A 21,149-nucleotide genomic window follows, 5' to 3' on the forward strand; every position below is an offset into this window, starting at 1 on the left:
GCATGGGGTGTCAAGTAACAAACAGGGAGCCGGGGATGGACTCCAGCTTCCTGAGTCAAGTCCACAGCATTCTTTCTCTCTCACCTTGTGACCTCCAGTCTGCAGCTGAGAAAGCTGGCCAGACCCAGAAGCTGTTGGTGGCGGGTACCCTCTGATAGGGCCACACGGTCGCCCAGACTAGTTTCTGTGAGCAGCAACTTAATAAATGCTTGGGCAGGAATTACTGTGCGTGCAGTGGACTTCCACCCAGGGATGTTAAGACACTGTGTGCACAGAGGACCCTTCCCCTGTCAGGGTCTGGGCAGGCCTGAGACAGGCACACAAAAGTCAGAAGAATCTACGGCAGACTAAAAGGGCTGTGTGAAGAGACACTTCCTTTTAGTCCTAATGTTGGAGAATCAGAGGCACATAGATCTCTGGAGGTTTAAGGCCAGCCTGTTCTATGTAGTGAGCTCTAGTACAGCCAAGACTACATAGAGACACTTTGTCTCAATTTTTTTTTTTTAATTTTTAAAGAGAAGGAGGGAGCTGGAGAGATGGCTCAGAGGTTAAGAGCACTGACTGCTCTTCCAGAGGTTCTGAGTTCAAATCCCAGCAACCACATGGTGGCTCATAACCATCTGTAATGGGATCTGATGTCCTCTTCTGGTGTGTCTGAGGACAGCTACAGTGGACTCGTATACATAAAATAAAAATAGAAAAGGTTCAGACATTTAAGAAAGAAAGAAGGAAGGAAAGAAAGAAAGAGAAAGAAAAGGAATTGTAGATGACACTCAGAGAATGTCTCAGTTGGCAGCTCGGCTTGGTTTTCCCAGCATGAGAGCTGGGAATGTTGGTGAGGCTGCTGCAGTTCCCATCTGCGCCAGCTAGGGGCACTGTGGAGGTGGGGGTGGCTGGTCCTGATGTGTGGAGCAGCCAATTATGACTACAGGTGGCTTTCACTTAGCATGGGGCTCATCCACATCCTCATGGGGGGGGGGGAGGGGAGCTCACAGACTGGAAGAAGGAGGGGTTAGAGGGAATTGCCTCTCCGCCTGCTGGCAGGGTATGGTGCCTCTCCTAACAGTTAACTCAGCATCCTGTGCCCCTCATCCCATCTGGAGGCACCTGGCAGTCAAGGCCTGGGATTTGGGGTGTCCATAGGACCCACTGGGTGAGAGCTAGGCAGGCCCAAGTCCTGCCTGCTACCTCACAGCACCTACTGTGTGTGGGACCTAGCTCCCAACATGTTGCTATCTCCGCACAGCACCTGGGCCCTAGACTCTCCAGATGTGGCGTCTATCCACTTAGCTTCCCACAGAAGCAGCGTAACTCTCCTGCAGGTGTGCGTTGCCACTGCCCCCAGCCAGTGTGCCGTGGTTCAGTCACAGTCTGTGAGAGACTGTCTACTGACTCCTAGGGTCACACAGAGTCGCTTGGGAGATCAGAGATGGCAAAGGGTGGTACGGGGTGGGGGGGAAGCTGGAATAAATGCCTGGGATGTCTGTGGAGGGATTTTGGAACACAGGATGGTGAGAGCTCTGTGAGGCAAAGCTACATGGGGCAAGCTTGTCCATCTGAGACACCTAAATTCCCAGCACTCCAGAGAGTAAAGACAATCAGGGGTTTAAGACCAGCCTTGGGCTGTCTCAAGTGACCAAGGCATGCATGGTGGTTCATACTTGTAAACATAACACTTAGAATGCAGGAGGGTCACGCGAGTTCAAATTCAGCCTAGGTCTGTGTAGCAAGCTCCATGATAGCCAAGGTTGCAGAGACCCTGTCCCTTAAAAATCCGGACTGAGAATGGGGAGATGGGCCAGTGATGTGGAACACTTCCTGCTCTTGCAGAGGACCCGGGTTCGGTTCCCAGCACCCACATGCTGACTCACAGCAGTCTATACGTCCAGTTCCAGGAGGCCCAAAATCCTCGCCTGCTCTAGGAACACACATGGTATGCAGGCAGAACACTCAGACATATGGTGTGAAAATAAATAAATCCACAGATGCTTAGTTTGTACCCAGCCTGGCCTGACTGTATGTAACTTGTTAGAAAGTTCAGATTATGGGCTGGAGAGGTGGCCAAATGGTTAAGAACACTTGCTGTTCTTCCAGACTTGTGTGCTCTGAAGACATTTGCATGCATGTGGCACACATCCTTAGCATCCATGTACACGTGAGCACACACACACACACACACACACACACACACACGCACGCACACACTAAATCTTAAGGAGAACTAAAGGAATCACACAGTCTAAGTCTTGATCAGGAGTGAGTACAAATGAGAGAATGTGCACTTAGTTGGCACCCCTGTATACCACCCCTTAGACAACAGCCTGCTGTAAGCCAGGTGATTCCATGTGGGGACTCTTCCCATCTCCGGTCTGGTGCTCCCATGCCGTTGCCAGAGTCCTCACCAAGTGCTCACTGCTCCCTCCGCAGCTGCTCGTGGTCGTCCCTGGCGTCACCGGGCCCCCACGTGTGAGGGCTGCCACTTTACAAAGGGGCCTGGCTCTGGGGAGGATGCCACGGCCACTCGCCAGCTCCAGTCTGCACCATGAATGATGAACGGCGGCTGCCCGGCAGCGCGGTAGGCTGGCTGGCGTGCGGAGGCCTGTCGCTGCTGGCCAATGCCTGGGGCATCCTCAGTGTGGGTGCCAAGCAGAAGAAATGGAAGCCCCTGGAGTTCTTGCTTTGCACGCTGGCGGCCACCCACATGCTCAATGTGGCCGTGCCCATCGCCACGTATGCAGTCGTGCAGCTGCGGAGGCAGCGACCGGACTACGAGTGGAATGAGGGCCTGTGTAAGGTCTTCGTGTCAACGTTCTACACGCTCACACTGGCCACCTGCTTCTCCGTCACCTCCATCTCCTACCACCGCATGTGGATGGTCCGCTGGCCAGTCAACTACCGGTGAGCACGGGACAGCCTGGTGTTCTTGAGGGAGGGGGCTGTGCTTGATGCAAAGACATCTTGTGTACCTAGTGTACGAGAGCTCCTGCATGCCGGGACGGGTGACAAGGGCTGGCACAGTCTGGGGCTGCTGGGGGCATACGTGCAGAGAGAGGTATTTATGGCTGGACGCTAGTGTCGCTCGGTACAGAAGTGCCCTATGAAAGGGACAGGTGCCTCTTGAGTGGGGTACAAGGCCCTGCCATGTTGGCTCGTTGGGGACTGTGGTGGCAATGGGGACGGTGGTCAGGGCCCTGTGTGACCCCAGAGAGGGCCTGTGAGTAACACCAGGATTCTCTGTCCTGCCCTGCTCCGTGCCAGGCTGAGCAACGCCAAGAAGCAGGCAGTGCACACGGTCATGGGTATCTGGATGGTGTCCTTCATCCTGTCGGCCCTCCCCGCCATTGGCTGGCACGACACAAGCGAGCGTTTCTACACCCACGGCTGCCGTTTCATCGTGGCCGAGATCGGCCTAGGCTTCGGCGTCTGCTTCCTGCTGCTGGTGGGAGGCAGCGTGGCCATGGGCGTGGTCTGCACAGCCATTGCCCTCTTCCAGACGCTGGCCGCGCAGGTGGGGCACCGGGCTGACCGCCGTGCCTTCACTGTGCCCACCATCGTGGTGGAAGACGCGCAGGGCAAGCGCCGCTCCTCCATTGACGGCTCGGAGCCTGCCAGGACGTCGCTGCAGATCACGGGTCTGGTGGCCACCATTGTGGTCATCTATGACTGCCTCATGGGTTTCCCTGTGCTGGTGGGTGAGGGTTGATGGGTAGGGAGCTTGTCAGGGATGTGGCTTCTAGGACAGCCCGGGGACATCCAGTGGCACAAATCGCAAGCCTGACTTCTGAGGCGTCACTTAGGACCCCCATGTTATGGGTTTGGCGAGCAGAGTCCAGAGAGTCATATGACTTGCCCAAAGTCAGGGTAGATGGGTGAGATTTGAACCCCCGTCAGGTAGGAGCTTTTTGTCACACTATGGGGAACTTCCTCCCCTCACCCAAAGCCCCTTCCATGAAAAACAGTACTGTTGCCTTCTGCTGCCCCAGGTCCCGGGGTGCAGCAGGTGGGCAGGGAGCATTAAGTCGGCATAGGACAGGCCCCTAACCTTCTGTGACATTGCTCATGCTAAGGACCAGCGGGGACTAGGTCTGCACTCAGAAAACAGCTCCTGCCACACGAGGTCTTCAGAGACTAGAGCCCAGGGCAGGGCCAGCCTGATCACAGCCAGGAGGGTTACATCCCAGAGTCGCTGCAGGACACAGTCCCCGAGAGGTGCTGGCTCAGAGTCACACTGTTCCCAGCAGGGCCCGCACTTTCCACAGTGGGACTAGATACCCGTCATCCTTGTGCCAGTGAGAACAGCCCAGAAACTGCCCTGAGAACCACTAAGTACTGTAAAGACAGGGCGGGGCCTTGGAGGGAGTGGGGGGTGCACCCCAGCATTTCATTGGAGCTGGGAAGTGGGTGCCATTGATAGAGCCTCTGCTGTTTGCCATAAGTAGTAGTGAGAATTCTTACCTCTGGGCTGGAGGGATGGCTCAGTAGTTAAACCACTGGCTGTTCTTGCAGAGGGCCTGGGTTTGGTCCCCATGTGGTGGCTCACAACCATCTGTAGGCACTCACACAGTGCATGCATACATTCGGGCAAAACACAAATAATGTGCTTAGAAATTGGAGTTATACAACGTCTTTTAGAAAAGAATTCTTACCTTCCGCAGTGTGGGGCACTTTTAGCCCATTTCACAAATGAGGAAACAGAGCCCCAGAGAAGGAAACACGGGTGCTTTCCAATGATCACACAGATTGCAGAACAGATGCCCGTTTCTACTGTTTTGACATCATTAAACACTTTGCAAGCAGATGTGGGGATCCTGGGTCCCAAAGGCCATCTGATTGGACCCTATGACAATTGGGTCTCCTCTAGGGTCTGAGTTTCTGGGTAGGGCTAGAGCTGTGGCCCAGGAAGACACAGGAGTAGACAGCAAAGTGCAGGCTTGAGACCTGTTTCTCTAGCATGTTCCTTTAGAAGCAGGTGGCAGTAGCCCAGGTCACATCGCCTTATGGGCACCCGTGAGGCCACAGCAATTCATACAGCTGAGCTGTAGACAGGGTAGACACAAGCCTCTGTCCTCAGTCACTCATCTGGTCCTTTCCTGGTGGCCTGGAGCATTCCGTGCCACCTTCTAGACCGTCCGTCTTCTGGGCAGTGGGTTATGGCCTCTGACACACAGATGGGACAGCTGTGTCTAGGAGGGATGTTGTGGGGGTCGGGAGGGTCCTGTGGGTCAGGCCGAGCCCTGTGCCCACAGGTGGTGAGCTTCAGTAGTCTGCGGGCTGACGCCTCAGCACCTTGGATGGTGCTCTGCGTCCTGTGGTGCTCCGTGACCCAGGCCCTGCTGCTGCCTCTGTTCCTCTGGACTTGTGATCGTTACCGGGCAGACCTCAAGGCAGTCTGGGAGAAGTGCATGGCCCTTATGGCCAACGATGAGGACTCGGACAATGGTAAGGATGGCCCCTGGGGAGGACTGGGTGACATCGCTGGGGGTGGGGTCAGCTGAACAATAGTGATTCGGTATACCCTCACCACATGGCACTTAGGTAACCCTGTTCTCCACTGCTAAATATTCCTGTGGCAACACAAGTCAGTAGGCACCATAGGCTGACTTGTGCCAGGAGCTGTCAGCCTCTGTGGGTATTTAGTCCCATGGAGTTCCAGCCCTAAATCTCAGTTGTGCAAATTAGCTCATTATGTCAGCCTCCAGAGTCAAAGCTAAAGTGTGCCATAGCCAGGATTTGAACTTGGAACCCTTGCCTGCCCTTTTCCGAAACCTAGTCCCTTCCTTGTGAGGATTCCCTAAAGCCTTCCTGGATACCTTTCACAGCCCTAAGCTTCTGTCCTTCCTGCAGAGACCAGTCTAGAGGGCAGCATCTCCCCGGACCTGGTGTTGGAGCGCTCCCTGGATTACAGCTATGGAGGTGACTTCGTGGCTCTGGACAGGATGGCCAAGTACGAACTCTCTGCCCTCGAGGGAGGCTTACCCCAGCTCTACCCTCTGCGACCACTGCAGGAGGATCGGATGCAGTATCTGCAGGTAGGTTGAGGCAGAGTAGAGGAACCTCATATGTTTGAGGTGCCTCCCCCTGTCCTCCCCTCCCTTCCTCTCTCTCCCTCTTCCTCACCCTCTCTCTCCCCTTTTCTTCTTTTCCCTTCTCTCCTATCCTCCCTTTCCCTTTCTCCTCTCTCACACAACCTATGCGGGTGGGCCACGTTCCCCGTGCTCTGGAAAAGGGGTCCATTGGTGTCTTGTGCTGTGAGCCTTCCCATGAGCCTTCTGTCCAACCGACCCAAGCTTCAGCCAACCAACACCCAGGGTGAGAGAGGTTGTCACCTGCCCCAAATCTCACTTCTCCAAACCAGGGGGCCCTTGTCCCTGACCCACACACTGCTCTGCAGGGCGCGGGGAGGCATCGGTGCGGGTTTCCAGAAGGGCAGCCCTGTTTCAGCCCGGCCGGGTGCTCGCAGGTCCCGCCCACCCGGCGGTTCTCCCACGATGATGCCGACGTATGGGCGGCCGTCCCGCTGCCCACCTTTCTGCCACGCTGGAGCTCGGGCGAGGACTTGGCAGCCCTGGCACATTTAATGCTGCCCTCGGGCTCTGACCGGCGGCGCGGGAGCCTGCTGGCCTTCTCCGAGGATGCGCCCCCGTTCCGCCCGCGCCGTCGCTCTGCCGAGAGCCTGTTGTCCTTGCAGCCCTTGTCCCTAGACGGCGGCCCGCGTCGCGCCCACGACTCGCCTCCCGGCAGTCCGCGTCGCCGACCCGGGCCTGGCGCCCGCTCTGCCTCGGTGTCGCTGCTGCCGGACGCCTTCGCGCTGACCGCCTTCGAATGCGAGCCGCAGCCTCTGCGTCGCGTGCCTGCCCCGGTGCGGCCCTTCCCGGCTGCACCCGACGGCGCGGAGCCTGCTGAGGTCCCGACGCCCCCTGGTGGCCGTGCGCAACGCAGCCAGGGACGACGGGCCGCGCGCGCGCACGCGGGGCCCCTGCAGAGCAGCCTGAGCGTGTCCTGGGGCGAGCCGGGCGGCTTGCACGCGGCGGGCTGCGGCAGCACTAGCAGCTTTCTGAGCTCGCCCTCCGAGTCCTCTGGCTACGTCACGCTGCACTCGGATTCGCTGGGCTCTGCGTCCTAGGGCCCCCAGAGAGGCCATGCACACAGAAGAGGCACAGCACCAAAGATGCCTCCAGTGTTAGGCGCCAATAAGCGCCACCTGCGCTAGGGGTGAATGGAGGGTGGACTCTGCACCTCTCTTACAGTTCCTTCCTTCTGGTGTCGCCTGGAGGGACGATTGGCCACTCTGGATGGCTTCCCAGGACATGGACATCTCCCAGGAAGAGGCAGGCTGCCTGTGTAGCGAGTGGCATCTGCACGTTTTGTACACCTCTGAGGCTAGACCGGGGTGTGGGGAACCCTGAGACCCGACCACCATGAGAAAGGACGTTCTCAGAGAAGCTTAAACCGGAAGTCACGACCACCTCCAACTTCCCGCACTGCCGCTGCCTCACTTCTAGGGTGTGGCACGTAGAACATCCTCAAACACGGGGATCTTCAGAGCCCAGACAAGTTCTGTTGAGCCGGCTTTCCTCGTGGCCTGCCTCAGCTTCCCTGTCTCTGAAGAGTGGATGACCATGATACATCTCTCAAGCTGTTTGAAGAACACTCCCGGTCTGTGCCCTCGGACTTGAACGGACCCGGTGTGACAGGTAGTCTAGGGCCCGTTGTTAGGGTCACCCTTCAGCATGAAGGCCCCAGATCTGAAGCCCCTCAGTCTCAACGACCTTCTCCCTCTTGGAGACTCACCCTACTTTAGCTAAAGCACAACACCATAGGTATGACAACCACCCCAAGCCCCGTTAGTGTCCCCAGGCTCCAGATTCCACCATATTGCCTGTCTCCCACTATGTTGGCCGCCTCTGTGATCCTGTTGTGAAGACTGCAGTTGCCTGGCACAGAGAACCAAAGCAAGTAGAAATGGACTTCCGTGTCCTGGTGCCCGTCTCCAGCTTTGCCTCCCACCTACACAGGCAAAGCTCCTGGTAAGGGTGTCCTGTACCCCACCACCACTGCAAGAAGGGCTTTGCTGTCCCCTAGGTAGACCCCTGTCTGGGTCTGGGCTGTGCCAGGGTCATGGGTATTCCCAGGACAGCGGAGGGGTAGAGCTGTCACCGTACAGGAGTTTTGGAACCTGGAGATAGTCTCAAGGCCAGCACAGAGCCAGCCCGCGTCTTGTTCTCCTTGACGTATGGCCAGGCCCACGTCTTCTCCCTCTGCAGACACACTTCCAGTCACAGCTGGGGATGGGGGTGGGGGACTGCCCCGTCTTAGGTCTCAGAGGGCTCTCTAGTTCCTGGCTGTGGGTTAAATGGAAGATAAACCGCACAGAAGAACAGGGGACTGTGGTCCATGTTCAGACTCGGGAGAAACTGCCCCTGGTCATTTGCTGCTGTGCCTTCAGGGACTGACATGTCATACGGGGGCAGAGGCCACCAGCTAGCCACTGTCTCCTTCACGGGTCTCGTATGACCAATTTACCACTTGGGTTTCACTCTATATTTTGTATTCAACGGCAATACTTGTAATGGGGACATAGTTCCCCTAAGTCACTCCTGATTTTTACAGAACTTTGAGGGCAAACCCTAAACAGAGGGTTCTAGGCGCCTAGGACTCTTGCCCACACCTAGTTCAGCTTCCCTGTTTGCTGACAGCCGTAAAAACCTTGGCCCTGGTTACTGAGAGCTATCAGAATCCCACCGCCCAGCCCAGAGTCAGGGATTCCTTTGTAGGGTTTTTTTTTTTTTTTTTTTTTTTTTTTTTTTTTTTAACAGCATTTCTTTTCTGTATAGGACCCAATAAAAATTTCCTCATGGTTTGCACACAGCCTTCTGAGGCTGATTTCATTGAAACCCGTTTTCCCAGGGCTAACCAGCTGCTCCCCAAATCTGTCTACATCTAGAGCGTGAAGCATAGGCCAGTACGTTCCCTTGGACTTGTCATGTCTTCCCAAGCAGGTACCGCAGTCCCACCTGGCCAGTGGCACAGACCCGAGTCCTCAACAGTAGGAGGCAGTGTGTGGGCTCCAAAGCCCATGGTCCTGTCACCAGTGATAGGAGCTAGTATTTGACCACCACTGTGTTGATTCAGGAGTAGGACTGGGTGTGCCCTGTAAGATCATTGGCCTCCTGAGACACTCTGACGCCCCTGAAATTCACCGCCTGCTCCGTCTGGTCCTCGCTGAGAGGCCGCCACCTGGCGGTAACAGAGAAAAAAACTCTTGGCGTTTCTCTCACGCTGATAGAAGACAAGAGGCCACTTTGAGGTGGCCACAACTGAAGCTTCTGCACCCGTTCTTGCTCCAAAAAGCCTGCGAGTGGGGTGGGGTGGGTTAGGGTGGGATAGCCAAATTGCAGAGAATTCTGTGAACGGCAAGTCTACCCGCAGGGCAAGAGTCGCCCCAAACTTGAAATTACCCCGTAGACAGTTGGTATTTGTGGCGCACTCGGGTCTCAGTCTGTTTTCACGCCCAGTCTTTATTCATAATTGTACGTTGGTAATAGGAGGTGCTGGGATTTTGAATTGCCCCCCCCAAGACTGGTTCACAACAGGAGCCCTCTCCCCAACACAGTTCCAGTGCATGGTAACTGATGGGCTTAGTTTGAGTCTAAGGCTCAGAAGGCACTACAGTGGTCTTTGAGAACACAAAATGTTCGGGTCTCAGCAGTTCTAAGCAGGGATGGGTGGGACCCAGGACTCTAGATTGTGGCGAGGCGCTGCGTCGGGCACGCCCTGTACCTTAGGGGCGGAGCTAGTGCTCCGCACCATCCTGCCGCAGCCGTAGGTATTAGCGCGGGAGGAGGGGGTGGAAGAGCACGCTAGCAGTGTGGAATCAGTGCAGAGGGGGTGATGGGCTGCGATGGTAGTGAGAGGGTCTTGGGTGGTGGTAGGATGGGAGCCCCTTGCCGAAGGGGCGGGGCCCTGCGCGCTTTGTGCGGGTGGGAACGGAGAGCCGGAGGCCGGTTGAATGGGCCAGGGCGGGGCAGCGATTCTCCTCGCTGCGAGGGGTCCGCTTTGCGCAGCTAGCAACCGCGACCTTCCCACCGTGACGCAGCCATGGAGAGGGGGGAGGCGCGGACTACCAGCCCCGGGTCCTTGGGAAAGGGATACTGCTCACCCGTCCCCTCCCATCTTCACTAGAAGCAAGAGGTGGAAAGCTGGTCTGGCTGGAGTGGGTGGGGCTGGAGTGGGTGAATTCACCTAGATGTGCAGACCTCCCCGCAAATGAGTCCGAAGATTTCCCTGCAGCCCCACCAAGCCACCGATTGATAGAGTCCCTGCAGTCACCATGGGTGCCCCAAAACAGTTTCCCCAGACTAGACGGCGAGGTGATGGGGGCGGGGTGAGGGCTTGAGTCTAAATCCTTGCCTAGGCCTCACCAGGGCCGCCACACGCGAAACCCGGGTCTCGGGCTCTCGGCCTGGCAGTTTGATGCAGGTGGTGGTGCCAGAACGCCGGTGGAGGACTCAAGGAGACCTCCAGGGAGAGGGGACGGGGGCTGCGGGGCGTGGGAGCCACCTGCAGCGTGACCAGGTGTCCAGATGGCCGGGAGGCAGGGGCTGGGAACCGCCTGTGGGTTGGCGCTGTCCGTGGTGCTGCCGGCCCTGCGCTGGAGCAGCAGGGGGCAGCGCAGGCTGTTGTCCTCTCCCGGGCGAAGCCTCTGGCTCACGCCGGACAAGCCTCCTTGGAAGCCGGACGGGTAGTCCACCCCACTGGGTACTGGCCAGAGTCCTGGAGGAAGGAAGGGGGGAGAGAAGGGAGTAGAAGAGAAGAGGTGGAGGGGAAAAAAGGGAGAGGAGCATAAAGACAAGAAATAAGATGGTCTCCTCAGTGGGGCAGACCAGTGCTCACACACTCCGCCTGCAAAAGCACGGCCAAACAGGCCTTCGCTTCCCTCCCCACATCCGCCCCAGTTAGATGGTGGACCCTTAGCAGTCCACCTCAGCTCTCCTCTCTACCCATCCCCCACCCCACTCCCAGGATATCACTTTGTAGCTCAGGAGGGCGGATCACCAGCTCCCCACCCTCCTGCCTCAGCAAGCCCCCATGGCTAGCTGACACAGGCCCTTCCCGGCGGCGTCACACCGTGGGTTGTCACTACCTTGCAGTGAGTTCTGGAGGCTTCTCATGTACTTAACACTCAGATCCAGGATATCAGCCTTCTCCAGCTTTCGTTTCTGTATCTGCCAACCCATAGGAAGACGATGCTCATAAAGGGCAGCTGGGGAAGGGACTGACTGACGGACTACCCCTCTTCTCCTGCCTTACCTGATGTGAGTAGTGCCTTTCCAGAAGAGACCTTAGCTGCTCCAGTGACAGGTTGATGCGCGCGCGGCGCCTCTTCTCCATCAGAGGCTTGGAGATCTGAGGGGTAGCCAGTAGATTTTAGAGGGAAGGCCACGACTCCCTCCAACCCAGGGTTTCCCACCTCCAGGGGTTCTCACCCCATACCCTTCAGGACCCCAGACCTTTCTGAAGCTGCTGGCTGGGCCACTGGGGCTGCCCTTCGAAGTGGGCTCGGTGCCCATGTCGTGGTATTCACACAGGCAGTGGGCTGAATTGCCTTTATAGGGTACCTCGTTTACATGTCAATGGGCCTCTAGGAACTAGAAAAACTCAGAAGGGGGAGGGGACCGAAAGGGGCTCCTTCCAATAGCCCAGGCTGCCTCTGACTTTCTGGCTTCCCAGAGGACATCTTTCTCCCTCCCCCCACCCCAAACACACACACCCCACCTTGACTCACTACTACTCCAGTCTCTCTTCCCAAGCCCACCCCCTCCCGGCACTGTTGGGCCAGCTGCTGTAGGTTCGGAACCTCACCACTGCTTGCCAAGTCCTGGCTGCTTCTTCTTATCCAACGTTCTTCTGGTGGCCCTCCACTATGGCAGGGAGCTTTGTGAGCTGGGGGCCTTCCGAAATGATGCCTGGTGGAGCTCTAGGTGTCCTGAGGCCTGATAAAGATGCTGAGGATAGGATGCTGGCCAGTGATGCTTTTCTGCTCCCTTCACGCTCTGGCCACGCTGAGATGCTGAATTAGTCGCCCTAATGTCAGGACAATGTAGCAATTTTCTGCCTGTGGTTGCTCAAAGCCAGTTGCAAGCAGGGCCTGTGGGGGCCACGCAGTAACATGTGTCCCATTAAAGCGTGCAGCCCGCCTGCAGGGCCACGGCAGGCCACCTCTTTCCAAGGACCCAGCAACTTGAAGGATGCTTGTAGCTGAGAGGCAGACCACGGCATCCCAGGCCCTGGGCTTCCAGGTTTGCCACTCTGGTGAAGGACCAGTCTCTTAAAAGAAAACATATGAGCCATGTGTGGTGGCAGACATCTTTAATCCCGGAACTCAGGAGGCAGAGGCAGGCAAATCTCTGAGTTCAAGGACAGCCTGGTTTTAGGACAAATTCCAGGACAGCCAAGAGAAGTCCTGTCTGGGGATGTGGTGGGAGCAGAGAGGAGAGAAACGGGGTGGGGAGAGAGAGAGAGAGAGAGAGAGAGCGCGCATGCAAATAGGATTCAACTCCTGTGGACCTTCCTTTAAATCTAGTGAGTGGGAAGTAGGGGGGTGGGGTGAGGACCGCTGATGCTCTGAGGAGAGTCCGGACTACACTATAGGGTTCTGTACATCTTCCCATTGTTCATGTTGTGGAGAACAGGAATCCAGCAAAGGAGGCTCTGGGAGCATCTACTATAGGCATTGCAGCAGGGAGGCAGTCTGACATCACTCCGGTTGGACCAGGGAAGTTTGACAGATAAGAAGGCTGACCTCTGGAGAAAATCTACGACTCAAGCCTAGATAACTCCTTCTCTTACACTCGCCTGGTCTTAGTTTGGGGGACAGGAGACTGAATTAGCATTCCTGACAATGCTGGTGAGGCCATAGGAAGTCACCTAAGTCCTGCAGCATCCTTTGTGGCCAAGTAATGGGGAGGAAGAGGCCTCTGTGAGGCCTCAAGAGGATATTGTTGGGTCAAGATGCCCCCCGGATCGCGCACCTTTTTGACCCCCTCCACTTTCCCTCGCTCTGGGCATTGAAGAGGCCTCTTCTATGCGCTCTCAAACGTCTAGCAGCGTGGAGAATCGAGCCCCGCCTTCACCCTTTCAGGCCCAGGCAAAGAGACCACAACTCCACAACTCTGGAACGTCCTCCTGCCGCCCCGAGGCCTCAGGGCGGGGTGGCCTGGTCTGAGTGGGTTTGGACCCTGGGCTGGTGGTGGGACTGAAGCCTAGTGGCGATCGCTGCCACGCGCCGGGCAGCTTTAAAGTGCTCGGGCCAGCCGGCTCGGGAGGCCCCCTTGCGAGTAACTAAGGCTCTGGGGCTGTGTCGGGTGGTACAAAGGCGCCGCGGGGTAGGCGGGCGGGAGGCACCGCACAAAAGGAGCAGCCGAGTGTTAAGGGCATTGTGCCGAGCCCACAAAGCGTCGCCCGCGTCCGCCTTCTCCAAGCCAAACTCCCGGCGCCCCGCGGCGCACAGGCTTCCAGCTGCCGCACATCTGTAGGAAGGCCGGGCGCGCGCCTCACCTGGGCGGGTCCTCTCCACCCTCCGTGCTCTCAAGCCGAGCCAGCACCAGGCAATTTGTCTTGTAATTACAATACTTCCCCCGAAACTATGGCCCGCGCCTTTCAGTTCAGTGCATTAGCAAACCAATGGAGCTGTGCACAGCTCACCCGACGCACCGCAGGGCGCCGGGCACTGGGCCCGCCCCCTCTCCAGAATTAGGGTCACTATAAAGTCCCCTTCTCTGGCCCCAGCCCGCACCCCAGTATTCACAGTTGTCTGGGCCATCACCCCCTCATAGCTTTATGCCCAGGGATCCGGACCGCACTGGGTGGGGCCGCACACGTGGGTGGCTAAGTGTTTCTTAGGTAGTGGAAAATTGACCACAAAATGCGCTAATGCGCTAATTTGCAATGTTCTGCTTTGGCTGGAGGAAGTCGGGCCCGCCATGGGCAGGGACCGGATTCTCAGTGGTTGCTCGGCTTGGATCTATTTAACAGGCCGGCCGCTCGGCTGCATTACGCCTCCCACTGCCTGTGGGACAGTCTTTGGACAGCGGTCTCGACGCGCCGCGGACTTCTCTGAGGTTCCTTCCTCCGTTGCTGCAAAACACCCTTCAATGCCTGCTCCTGCAACTGAGGGTCATGCAAGACCCCGGCCAGGAGGGTCCTTTTCTTCTTCTCCCCCTTCCCTTCTCCCAGAGCTCTGAAACAACCCTCTTCCTTCTACTACCGAAGCTTCCATTACAGGATCTTCGTCCAGGCAGCCTCTTCTCCCACAAGGTCATTGGAAGAGATGACAGTTAATGAGATACAGCCTGGGGACTGGTGCTCCATCTGCCCGCGAGGATGTCTTACCTGCATCCACAGTCAGACTCACCCAGGAGAGCTTTCCCAGAGGTGAAGAGAGACAGCTGCTCACCTTGTCCTCTCTGAGCAAGCTGTGTAAAGTACTCTCCCTTGGACTGCTTGGAAGGTCATGGCCCAACTTAGAAACCCTGCTTATGCAAACAGGGATGTAGGCCACCAACTCCCTTTCCATCTTTAGCGCTCAGGGTCCCTGAGGAACCTGGAAAAGAGCACAGGCCCAGGAGGAACAGGGAAACCCAGGTTTCTTTTGCTCATGCAAGGGGAAACAAACAAACAAACCCACAAATGTTCCTTTTAGAACTCCTGGGGGCCCTCAGCCCATCTCTGTTCCCTCCTCTTTCTCACCCTTGGAACTTAATCAGAAAAGGGACCTGGTGCCTTTGTGCCTTCCCCATTCCATTCCTCAAATTTGGCAAAAACCACACACAGATCTGAAAACAAAGTGGGGCAGGGGTTGGAAGCCTCCCCAAAAAGTTCCACCTCCCATCCCAAGAGCCAGCAGCCTGGGGGTCCTGGGTAGGAACCTTTATTCCCATACTGCCAGCTTCAAACCAATGCTAAATGAGGAGCCTGGCACAAACTGGGGTGGGTGCTGGTGCTAACTGGAATAAGCCTGTTCTCTGCAGATGTGTCTCAGAGTGGGATGAAGAAGTGATTGCTGTGTGTAATTAACTACCGGGGGACACAGCAGAAGCCCTGAAATGACTCAGCCAATTGTCTGCAGATGGGGTTGGAGAGGCTGCAATTGTTTTAACTCTCTTTAGCTGTGTTGAGACTTCAAATAGCCCAGCAGCCGAGGGCCCTTCAGGGGACAAAGGCGGGGACTTCAGTGAGTTCCTCAAAGCTCCCCAGGCTGGCCCAGCTCAGGAAGAGTGATTTCAGAGAGACCCTCTTTGTCCTGGCCTTTTGTGTGTTCCCTGAGCGGGCTCTCATCTTTAAATATTTACCCGGCCCTTTTGTGCACGTATGACTTATGCACCGTGGGCTGATGAGCTCATAAATCACGCGTCATTTACGGGGCTGGAAAGAGGTGCTTTCATTCCTCAAGCCTGGGCCTGAGGAGAGAAGACTGGGCTGTCTCCGGCAGACTCCTCACTGCCCTCAGCTTCCACATGCACTCTGTGTAGGCCACAGGCCTTGAATAACCAGAAGCTGTTGGGGTGAGGGAGACACTCTGCAAATGACTGATCTGGCATTCATAACAGAGGAGGGGGATGTGAGCTTTCTGGGCTTTTCTACTGTTTGGCTTCAGGTTTGGATAACAGGAGCCAACTTCCCCCAGGGGATTTTGTGTCTGGGTGAGCTGCTTGCCTGTGTGCCTGTGTGAAGTGTCAATGTTTGTCTCGGCCACACATCTTCATGCCTGCCTTGGGCTTACTGCTCTGCTTTCCATAATCTCTCCTGGTCAATAAAACCACGATGTTTAAGAAACAAAATGCTGGGGGCTAGAGAGGTGGCTCAGCGGTTAAGAGCACTGAATGCTTCCTGAGTTCAGTTCTCAGCAACCACATGGTGGCTCACAACCATCATAATGGGATCAGATGCCCTCTTCTGGTGTGTCTGAAGACAGCTACAGTGTATCCATATACATAAAAATAAATAATTAAAAAACAAAAGAGTACAATGTCTTGTAGAAGACATCTCATAACCACCTGTAATCTCAGTTCCAGGGGAGTTGAACTTGCCTTTGGTCTCCACTGGCACCTGCACTCATCTGCGCGTGAGCATGCACACACACACACACACACACACAATTTAAAATAAATGTAAATATGAAACCTGATGTCATCTCAGTCTGTGGTTGAATTTGAAAAAAAATATATGTATGTATATATATGAAATAATTTGGAAATGTTAGTATTGGTAATTTCAAGTAATCAGGAATCAAGTCATGCTGTATGAGGCAATAACCACTAGCCATCAAGGATTGCTTGGCCCCAGGCTGACCATCCTGTTCCACTTTCAGAAACATGCCCAAATATCAGAAGCAACCTGCCCTGCTTCCATTCAAACCACAAAATACCTGTAACTTCCCATAGCTACTTGCTACTCACATATGCATGCATGTATGTCATTAAAACCTATCTGCAGCCCCATAAGTGGACTCAAAAGGGAGCTCCTCTGGCTGGGCTCAGGCAGGAAGGCTGTGTTAGCCAGTGATGGCAGATCAGGATGGGGGGAGGCGAGGGCTGCAGAGGGACCCTACTGCTTAAGAAAGAGGTCCTTTTGTGCTTGCCTGGAAGCTCCCAGAACAAAACACATTCAGATGCTTATTTTCAGAAAAGACAAGCAATGCAACCCAGAACTGGGCCTTTTCCCTTTCTGTCACCTCCTCTGGGTACAAAGTGAGCCCATGCCATCAGAATCCTTTCCTCGCCTATGGGAAAAGCTTTTGTTTCCCTGGGCATCTGGGTGTATCCCTCTCTCGGTGTGACTATCCCTTTGGGCACATGTACTCTGTGCATAACTGTTTCTTTAGGTACAGTTAGCTCTCTGTGTGTGACTATGGAGCTGAGTCTATGGGCTGTGTGTGGCCCTCTCCGGTGGGGCTGCATCTCTGTATATGCATGCTGGGTGTAGGATTGCTTCTCTGGCTATAGGCGCTGTTTTAATGAGACTGTTTTACTGGGTATATGCATTTCCTGTGTGGCCAGGTATGTATGAGAATGTCTGCTTGTCTTTCTCCTTCAGCACTCCACTGTGAGTGCTGGGTTCTTTGTCCTCCCTATAGGATTGGGCTGAAGGAGGACTGGGGCCTCAGGAGAGATGACAGGCAGAGAAGATGGAGTTGCTCAAGCTATCCTAAACCCCAACCCTTAGTCAGTTACACTTTGCTTGGTGCCTAAGAGTGGTGCTCAAAAGCTTAGGGCCTGAAAAGGCCTGAGAAGGGGCTTTCACTAGAGAGGGTTTTGTCCTTAGAGTCAAAAGCCCTCCCTCAAGCGTGGGGCAAGAAGCACCCTCTAGTGGCTTTCATGTGTCCTGAGTCTGGAAAGGCCACGAGGAACAGGACAATAGCCAGGACTCTTGCTCTCAGCCCTGTAACATTAAAACTGTAGGGATTCTGTAAACCCCACCCCTCAGTTACCTAGCAACAGCCAGGTATACCCCACCCCTCAATTACCCAGCAGTAGCCAGGTATGCTCCGCCCCAGTGACCTGCCACTATAAAAGGAGCTGCTTGCCCCCTCCTCTCGATCTTGCCTCTGGAGGCCTCTTGCAGCCTTGTTCTCCCACCCCTACCCCTCCTCATCCCCTCCCCCCCTCCCTCCACATGCTCATGGCCGGCCTCTACTTGTCTATTCCTCTCTCTCTCTCTCTCTCTCTTTCTGCCTCTACCACCCTCTTAACTCTCCCATGACTTGAATCAACTCTATTCTGTACTATACCGTCATGTGGCTGGTCCCTCAGGGGGAAGGAATTCCCAACATGGGCCCCCCAGAGGCATCTCCCTTAACCCCCAGGCCTCGCCGCACCTCCATGGGCCATATGCCCCCCACTCTCTTCATCCTTCCCCTAACATTGGTGCTGAAACCCGGGACGTCATCTTTTCCTTTCAAAAACCCAGTATGGCACCACAGAAGTTGCCTTTATATCCTGCTTAGCTTTTAGTTCAAATTAACACAGCCTAGTTATCTGAGAAGGAAGCCTGATTGAGGATTTGCCTAAGTCAAACGGTGCTTGTCTGTGGGGACTGCGTTCCTCAGGCAAGTGCCAGACTGTGTGAGAAAGCTAGCTCCGTAAGAGCAGGCTAGCCAGCCGGAAGCAGCGCTTCTTCGTGGTTCCTGTCCTGACTTCTCTCGGGATGGACTATGACTTGCAGCTAGTAGGCCACAAACCCTCTGTTGTTAAAAGTTTATGTCCAGGTTTCAGCACCAAGGTTAGGAAGAGGATGAAGAGGGGGGGGGGGTGTGGCCCATGGAGGTGTGGCGAAGCCTGGGGGTAAGGTAGATGCCTCTGGGGGGGGCATGTTGGGAATTCCATCCCCCGAGGGACCAGCCACATGACTATGTACAGAATAGAGTTTATTCAGGTCCTGGGAGAGTTAAGAGGGTAGTAGGGGCAGAGAGAAGAGAGAAGTAGAGGCCAGCCATACGCTCATGGAGTGGGGAGGAAGGGAAGGGTGAGAGGAGGGGCAAGGAGAAAGAGCAAGAGAGAGAGAGAGAGAGTGAGAGAGAGAGAGAGAGAGAGAGAGAGAGAGAGAGAGAGGGAGGGAGGAGGGGCAAGCAGCCCCTTTTATAGTGTCAGGTCACTAGGGCAGAGTATACCTGGTTATTGCCAGGTAACTGAGGAGTGGGGTTTACAGAATCCCAACACCCTCTCTTCCTCAGTTCGTTTGGTCAGCATTTAATCATGGCAACAGAAATGAGACTAGAACACCTTATTTGGGGTGTGCGTGTGTGGAGTTGGGGTTTTGTAACAAACCATTACATCTGCAGGCGATCCCTACAAGCTGGATCTGTTAGCATTCCTTCTAGGCTCCGCCCCACAGTTACCTGGCAACAGCCAGGTAGGCCTGGCTTACTATAAAAGGTGCTGTTTGCAGCTCTTCTGACTCTCTCCACATGTTCTTGGCCGGCCTTTCTTCTCTCTCCCCCGACCCCTCTGTCTTTCTCTGTCTCTACGCCCTTCTCAACTCCTATTCCCACTATTCTACATTATACCTACATTATGGCTGGTACCTTCCTCAGGGGAAAGGACGCCTCAGCTTGCTGGACCCGCCGAGGCACCCCTCTCACCATAGCGCCCTTCTGTCAAACGTATCTTGGTCTCTCTTTATAAAACACAACAGGATTCCAGCCCTGTCAAACCACCTTGTGCTGTGCCTCATAAAGATCTACAAATACATAGATGTACAAATGCATAGATTTAAAATGATAAAAGTGGTGAAAAACTTTTGATCTTAACACGCACTACTTCATTATAGGCAACATGGAAAAACACAAACACACCTATGTGGGTCAAGGAAAATCGTCCAGAATGTTGCCACCTTAAGGTAATTCGCTGATTTTAATCCTCATCCCGAGCTCACTCATATCACGCTTCTTCCCCCCAAATCAAGTGAGGACCGCATCCTACTAGGAGGACAGGGATCCTATTTCAGGAAGGCTGTGAATGCGAGTCCTGAGCCGTTTCGCCGGGTCCGCAGACCCCCGCTGGCGCCTGCGCAGTGTCGCGGTACGCCCAGTTCTCTCTTGGACTCTAAACTTGGGATGAACTTCTGCAGGGCTCCGAGGCCACTTCCGGGTTGCTGCGTCGCCCCTCTGCGACGTCACGCTGTCCCGAGCTGCGGGGCGGGGCCTGCGGGGCGCACCGCTCGCTCCAATTCCAGCCCTCAGCCGCGCGTGGCAGCAGTCTCGCGAGACCTCAGCGGCAGTGCACAGCTCCGGGCACTTGCCCTTCCCGAGCCGGCGTCGGCGGCGGAGTGCGCAGGCGCAGCCTTCGGGTTTCCCCGGCTACTGTCGGAGCTTCGGCCCCGCTAGTCCGCCGCTGGCTCTTCCGCCGCCCTGCACCATGGCGGGCTGTGCGGCGCGGGTTCCGCCGGGCTCCGAGGCACGCCTCAGCCTCGCTACCTTCCTCTTGGGCGCCTCGGTGCTTGCTCTGCCGCTGCTCACGCGCGCTGGCCTGCAGGGCCGCACCGGGCTGGTGCTCTACGTGGCCGGACTCAACGCGCTGCTGCTGTTGCTCTACCGGCCGCCGCGCTACCAGGTGCGGGCCGGGTGCGGAGGGACCGAGACCGGGCGGGCGGGACGGGTGGACCGGTTGACATGGACCAGATAGAGGGCGGGACGGACAGGATGGACCGGTAGACCGGGACTCCAGACCTGGACCAGGGTCGGGGTGGACAGGGACAGACGGGTGGACCGGGACCAGACGGGCTCCGGGAAGGGTGGGCGGAGCAGGTGCAGACCAGGCTGGATAGAGCTGGCTGGCTGCGCTAGGGCAGGGCGGGCCGGATGGACTGGGGCTGGAGAAGAGGCAGATGAGCCCGGGTCGATGGAGATCAGAGACCGATGAGGCAGGGACGGGGCAAGAGTAGGTGGGACAGGTACATTAGAACCGAGAAGACTGGGCGCGGGGACCAGGATCCGCCAGGCAGAGCTGGGTAGATGGACTGGGGACAGGCAGGCGAGGGGACAGGCATGGGAGCTAGTCTATTGGGAGTGCGTTAAAGGAGCATTAGCATAGCCTTCAGTGGTCAGTTCATCCCCACCCCATGGGCTTGTATGTCAGCCATAAGTTGAGGTCACAGGAGGGACCCACTTCTAGCTGTGGGTGTTAATTGCATTTCCTGCCGATCAGCAGCTTCGGCAAATGCAGATCGGGTGGGAAGGGAGCTAACCCACGAAATTTTAATTGATGTAATGTCAGGTGTGGTGTTTTACCTGCTGATCAAATGCCTTGCTTCACAGAGGGGACAGGGCACAGAGTTGGAGTCGTTGACTTGGGAGGATCAGCCATAAACTGTGCTTAAACAGTTTTTCCGTAGTTAGACTTGCTGTTGCTAGCAGTAATAAGTACTCGTGGCTATTGAGATTGGTTATTCTTAGGTGCTTTGTATGGGGAATCCTCTGTGCAGCCCTAAAACACAATACTGCTGTTACTCCCATGGGTTAGAGGGATAAACTCTTACTATCTGAGTAACTTGTCCAAGACCAGAGCTGGGCGAATAAAAACAAGGTTTGAACCCTTTCTATGTCTTGAGCAAACGGACTCTGCTCACTGAGAGCCTTGCTAATCCAGGGCAGT

General features: G+C 55.7%; 3 protein-coding genes across 4 annotated transcripts in view; 2 read left to right on the top strand and 1 right to left on the bottom strand.

Moving 5' to 3' along the window:
- Positions 1–2,542: 2,542 nt before the first annotated feature.
- GPR153 (G protein-coupled receptor 153) lies at positions 2,543–7,133 on the top strand (the record flags this gene model as incomplete). Of its 2 annotated transcripts, none has more annotated exons than XM_080921370.1 (5): positions 2,543–2,898; positions 3,259–3,688; positions 5,247–5,439; positions 5,845–6,029; positions 6,392–7,133. In XM_080921370.1, 5 exons carry the CDS (start codon positions 2,543–2,545, stop codon positions 7,121–7,123), a joined length of 1,896 nt encoding a protein of 631 aa, XP_080777496.1. In that variant the 3' UTR covers positions 7,124–7,133. The 2 variants fall into 2 exon arrangements, with proteins under 2 accessions (XP_080777496.1, XP_080777497.1); XM_080921371.1 differs by having other exon boundaries at positions 6,461–7,133.
- A 3,284-nt stretch (positions 7,134–10,417) lies between these two features.
- Positions 10,418–11,880, bottom strand: HES3 (hes family bHLH transcription factor 3; the record flags this gene model as incomplete). Its single annotated transcript, XM_080921385.1, has 4 exons — positions 11,863–11,880; positions 11,311–11,406; positions 11,144–11,225; positions 10,418–10,773 (listed from the first exon to the last, which is right to left on the bottom strand). Exons 2-4 carry the CDS (start codon positions 11,389–11,391, stop codon positions 10,418–10,420), a joined length of 519 nt encoding a protein of 172 aa, XP_080777511.1. The 5' UTR covers positions 11,392–11,406; positions 11,863–11,880.
- A 7,952-nt stretch (positions 11,881–19,832) lies between these two features.
- ICMT (isoprenylcysteine carboxyl methyltransferase) overlaps positions 19,833–21,149 on the top strand; it is a 10,319-nt gene continuing 9,002 nt past the window's right edge. Inside the window, exon 1 of the mRNA XM_080921381.1 lies at positions 19,833–20,108. Within this exon, the coding sequence (XP_080777507.1) occupies positions 19,914–20,108 (195 nt within the window). The 5' untranslated portion in view covers positions 19,833–19,913. The remainder of the gene's footprint in view (positions 20,109–21,149) is intronic.

This window comes from Micromys minutus (genome assembly GCF_963924665.1).
Source record: "Micromys minutus genome assembly, chromosome: 9".
In the NCBI taxonomy this organism is placed as follows: Eukaryota; Metazoa; Chordata; class Mammalia; order Rodentia; family Muridae; genus Micromys; species Micromys minutus.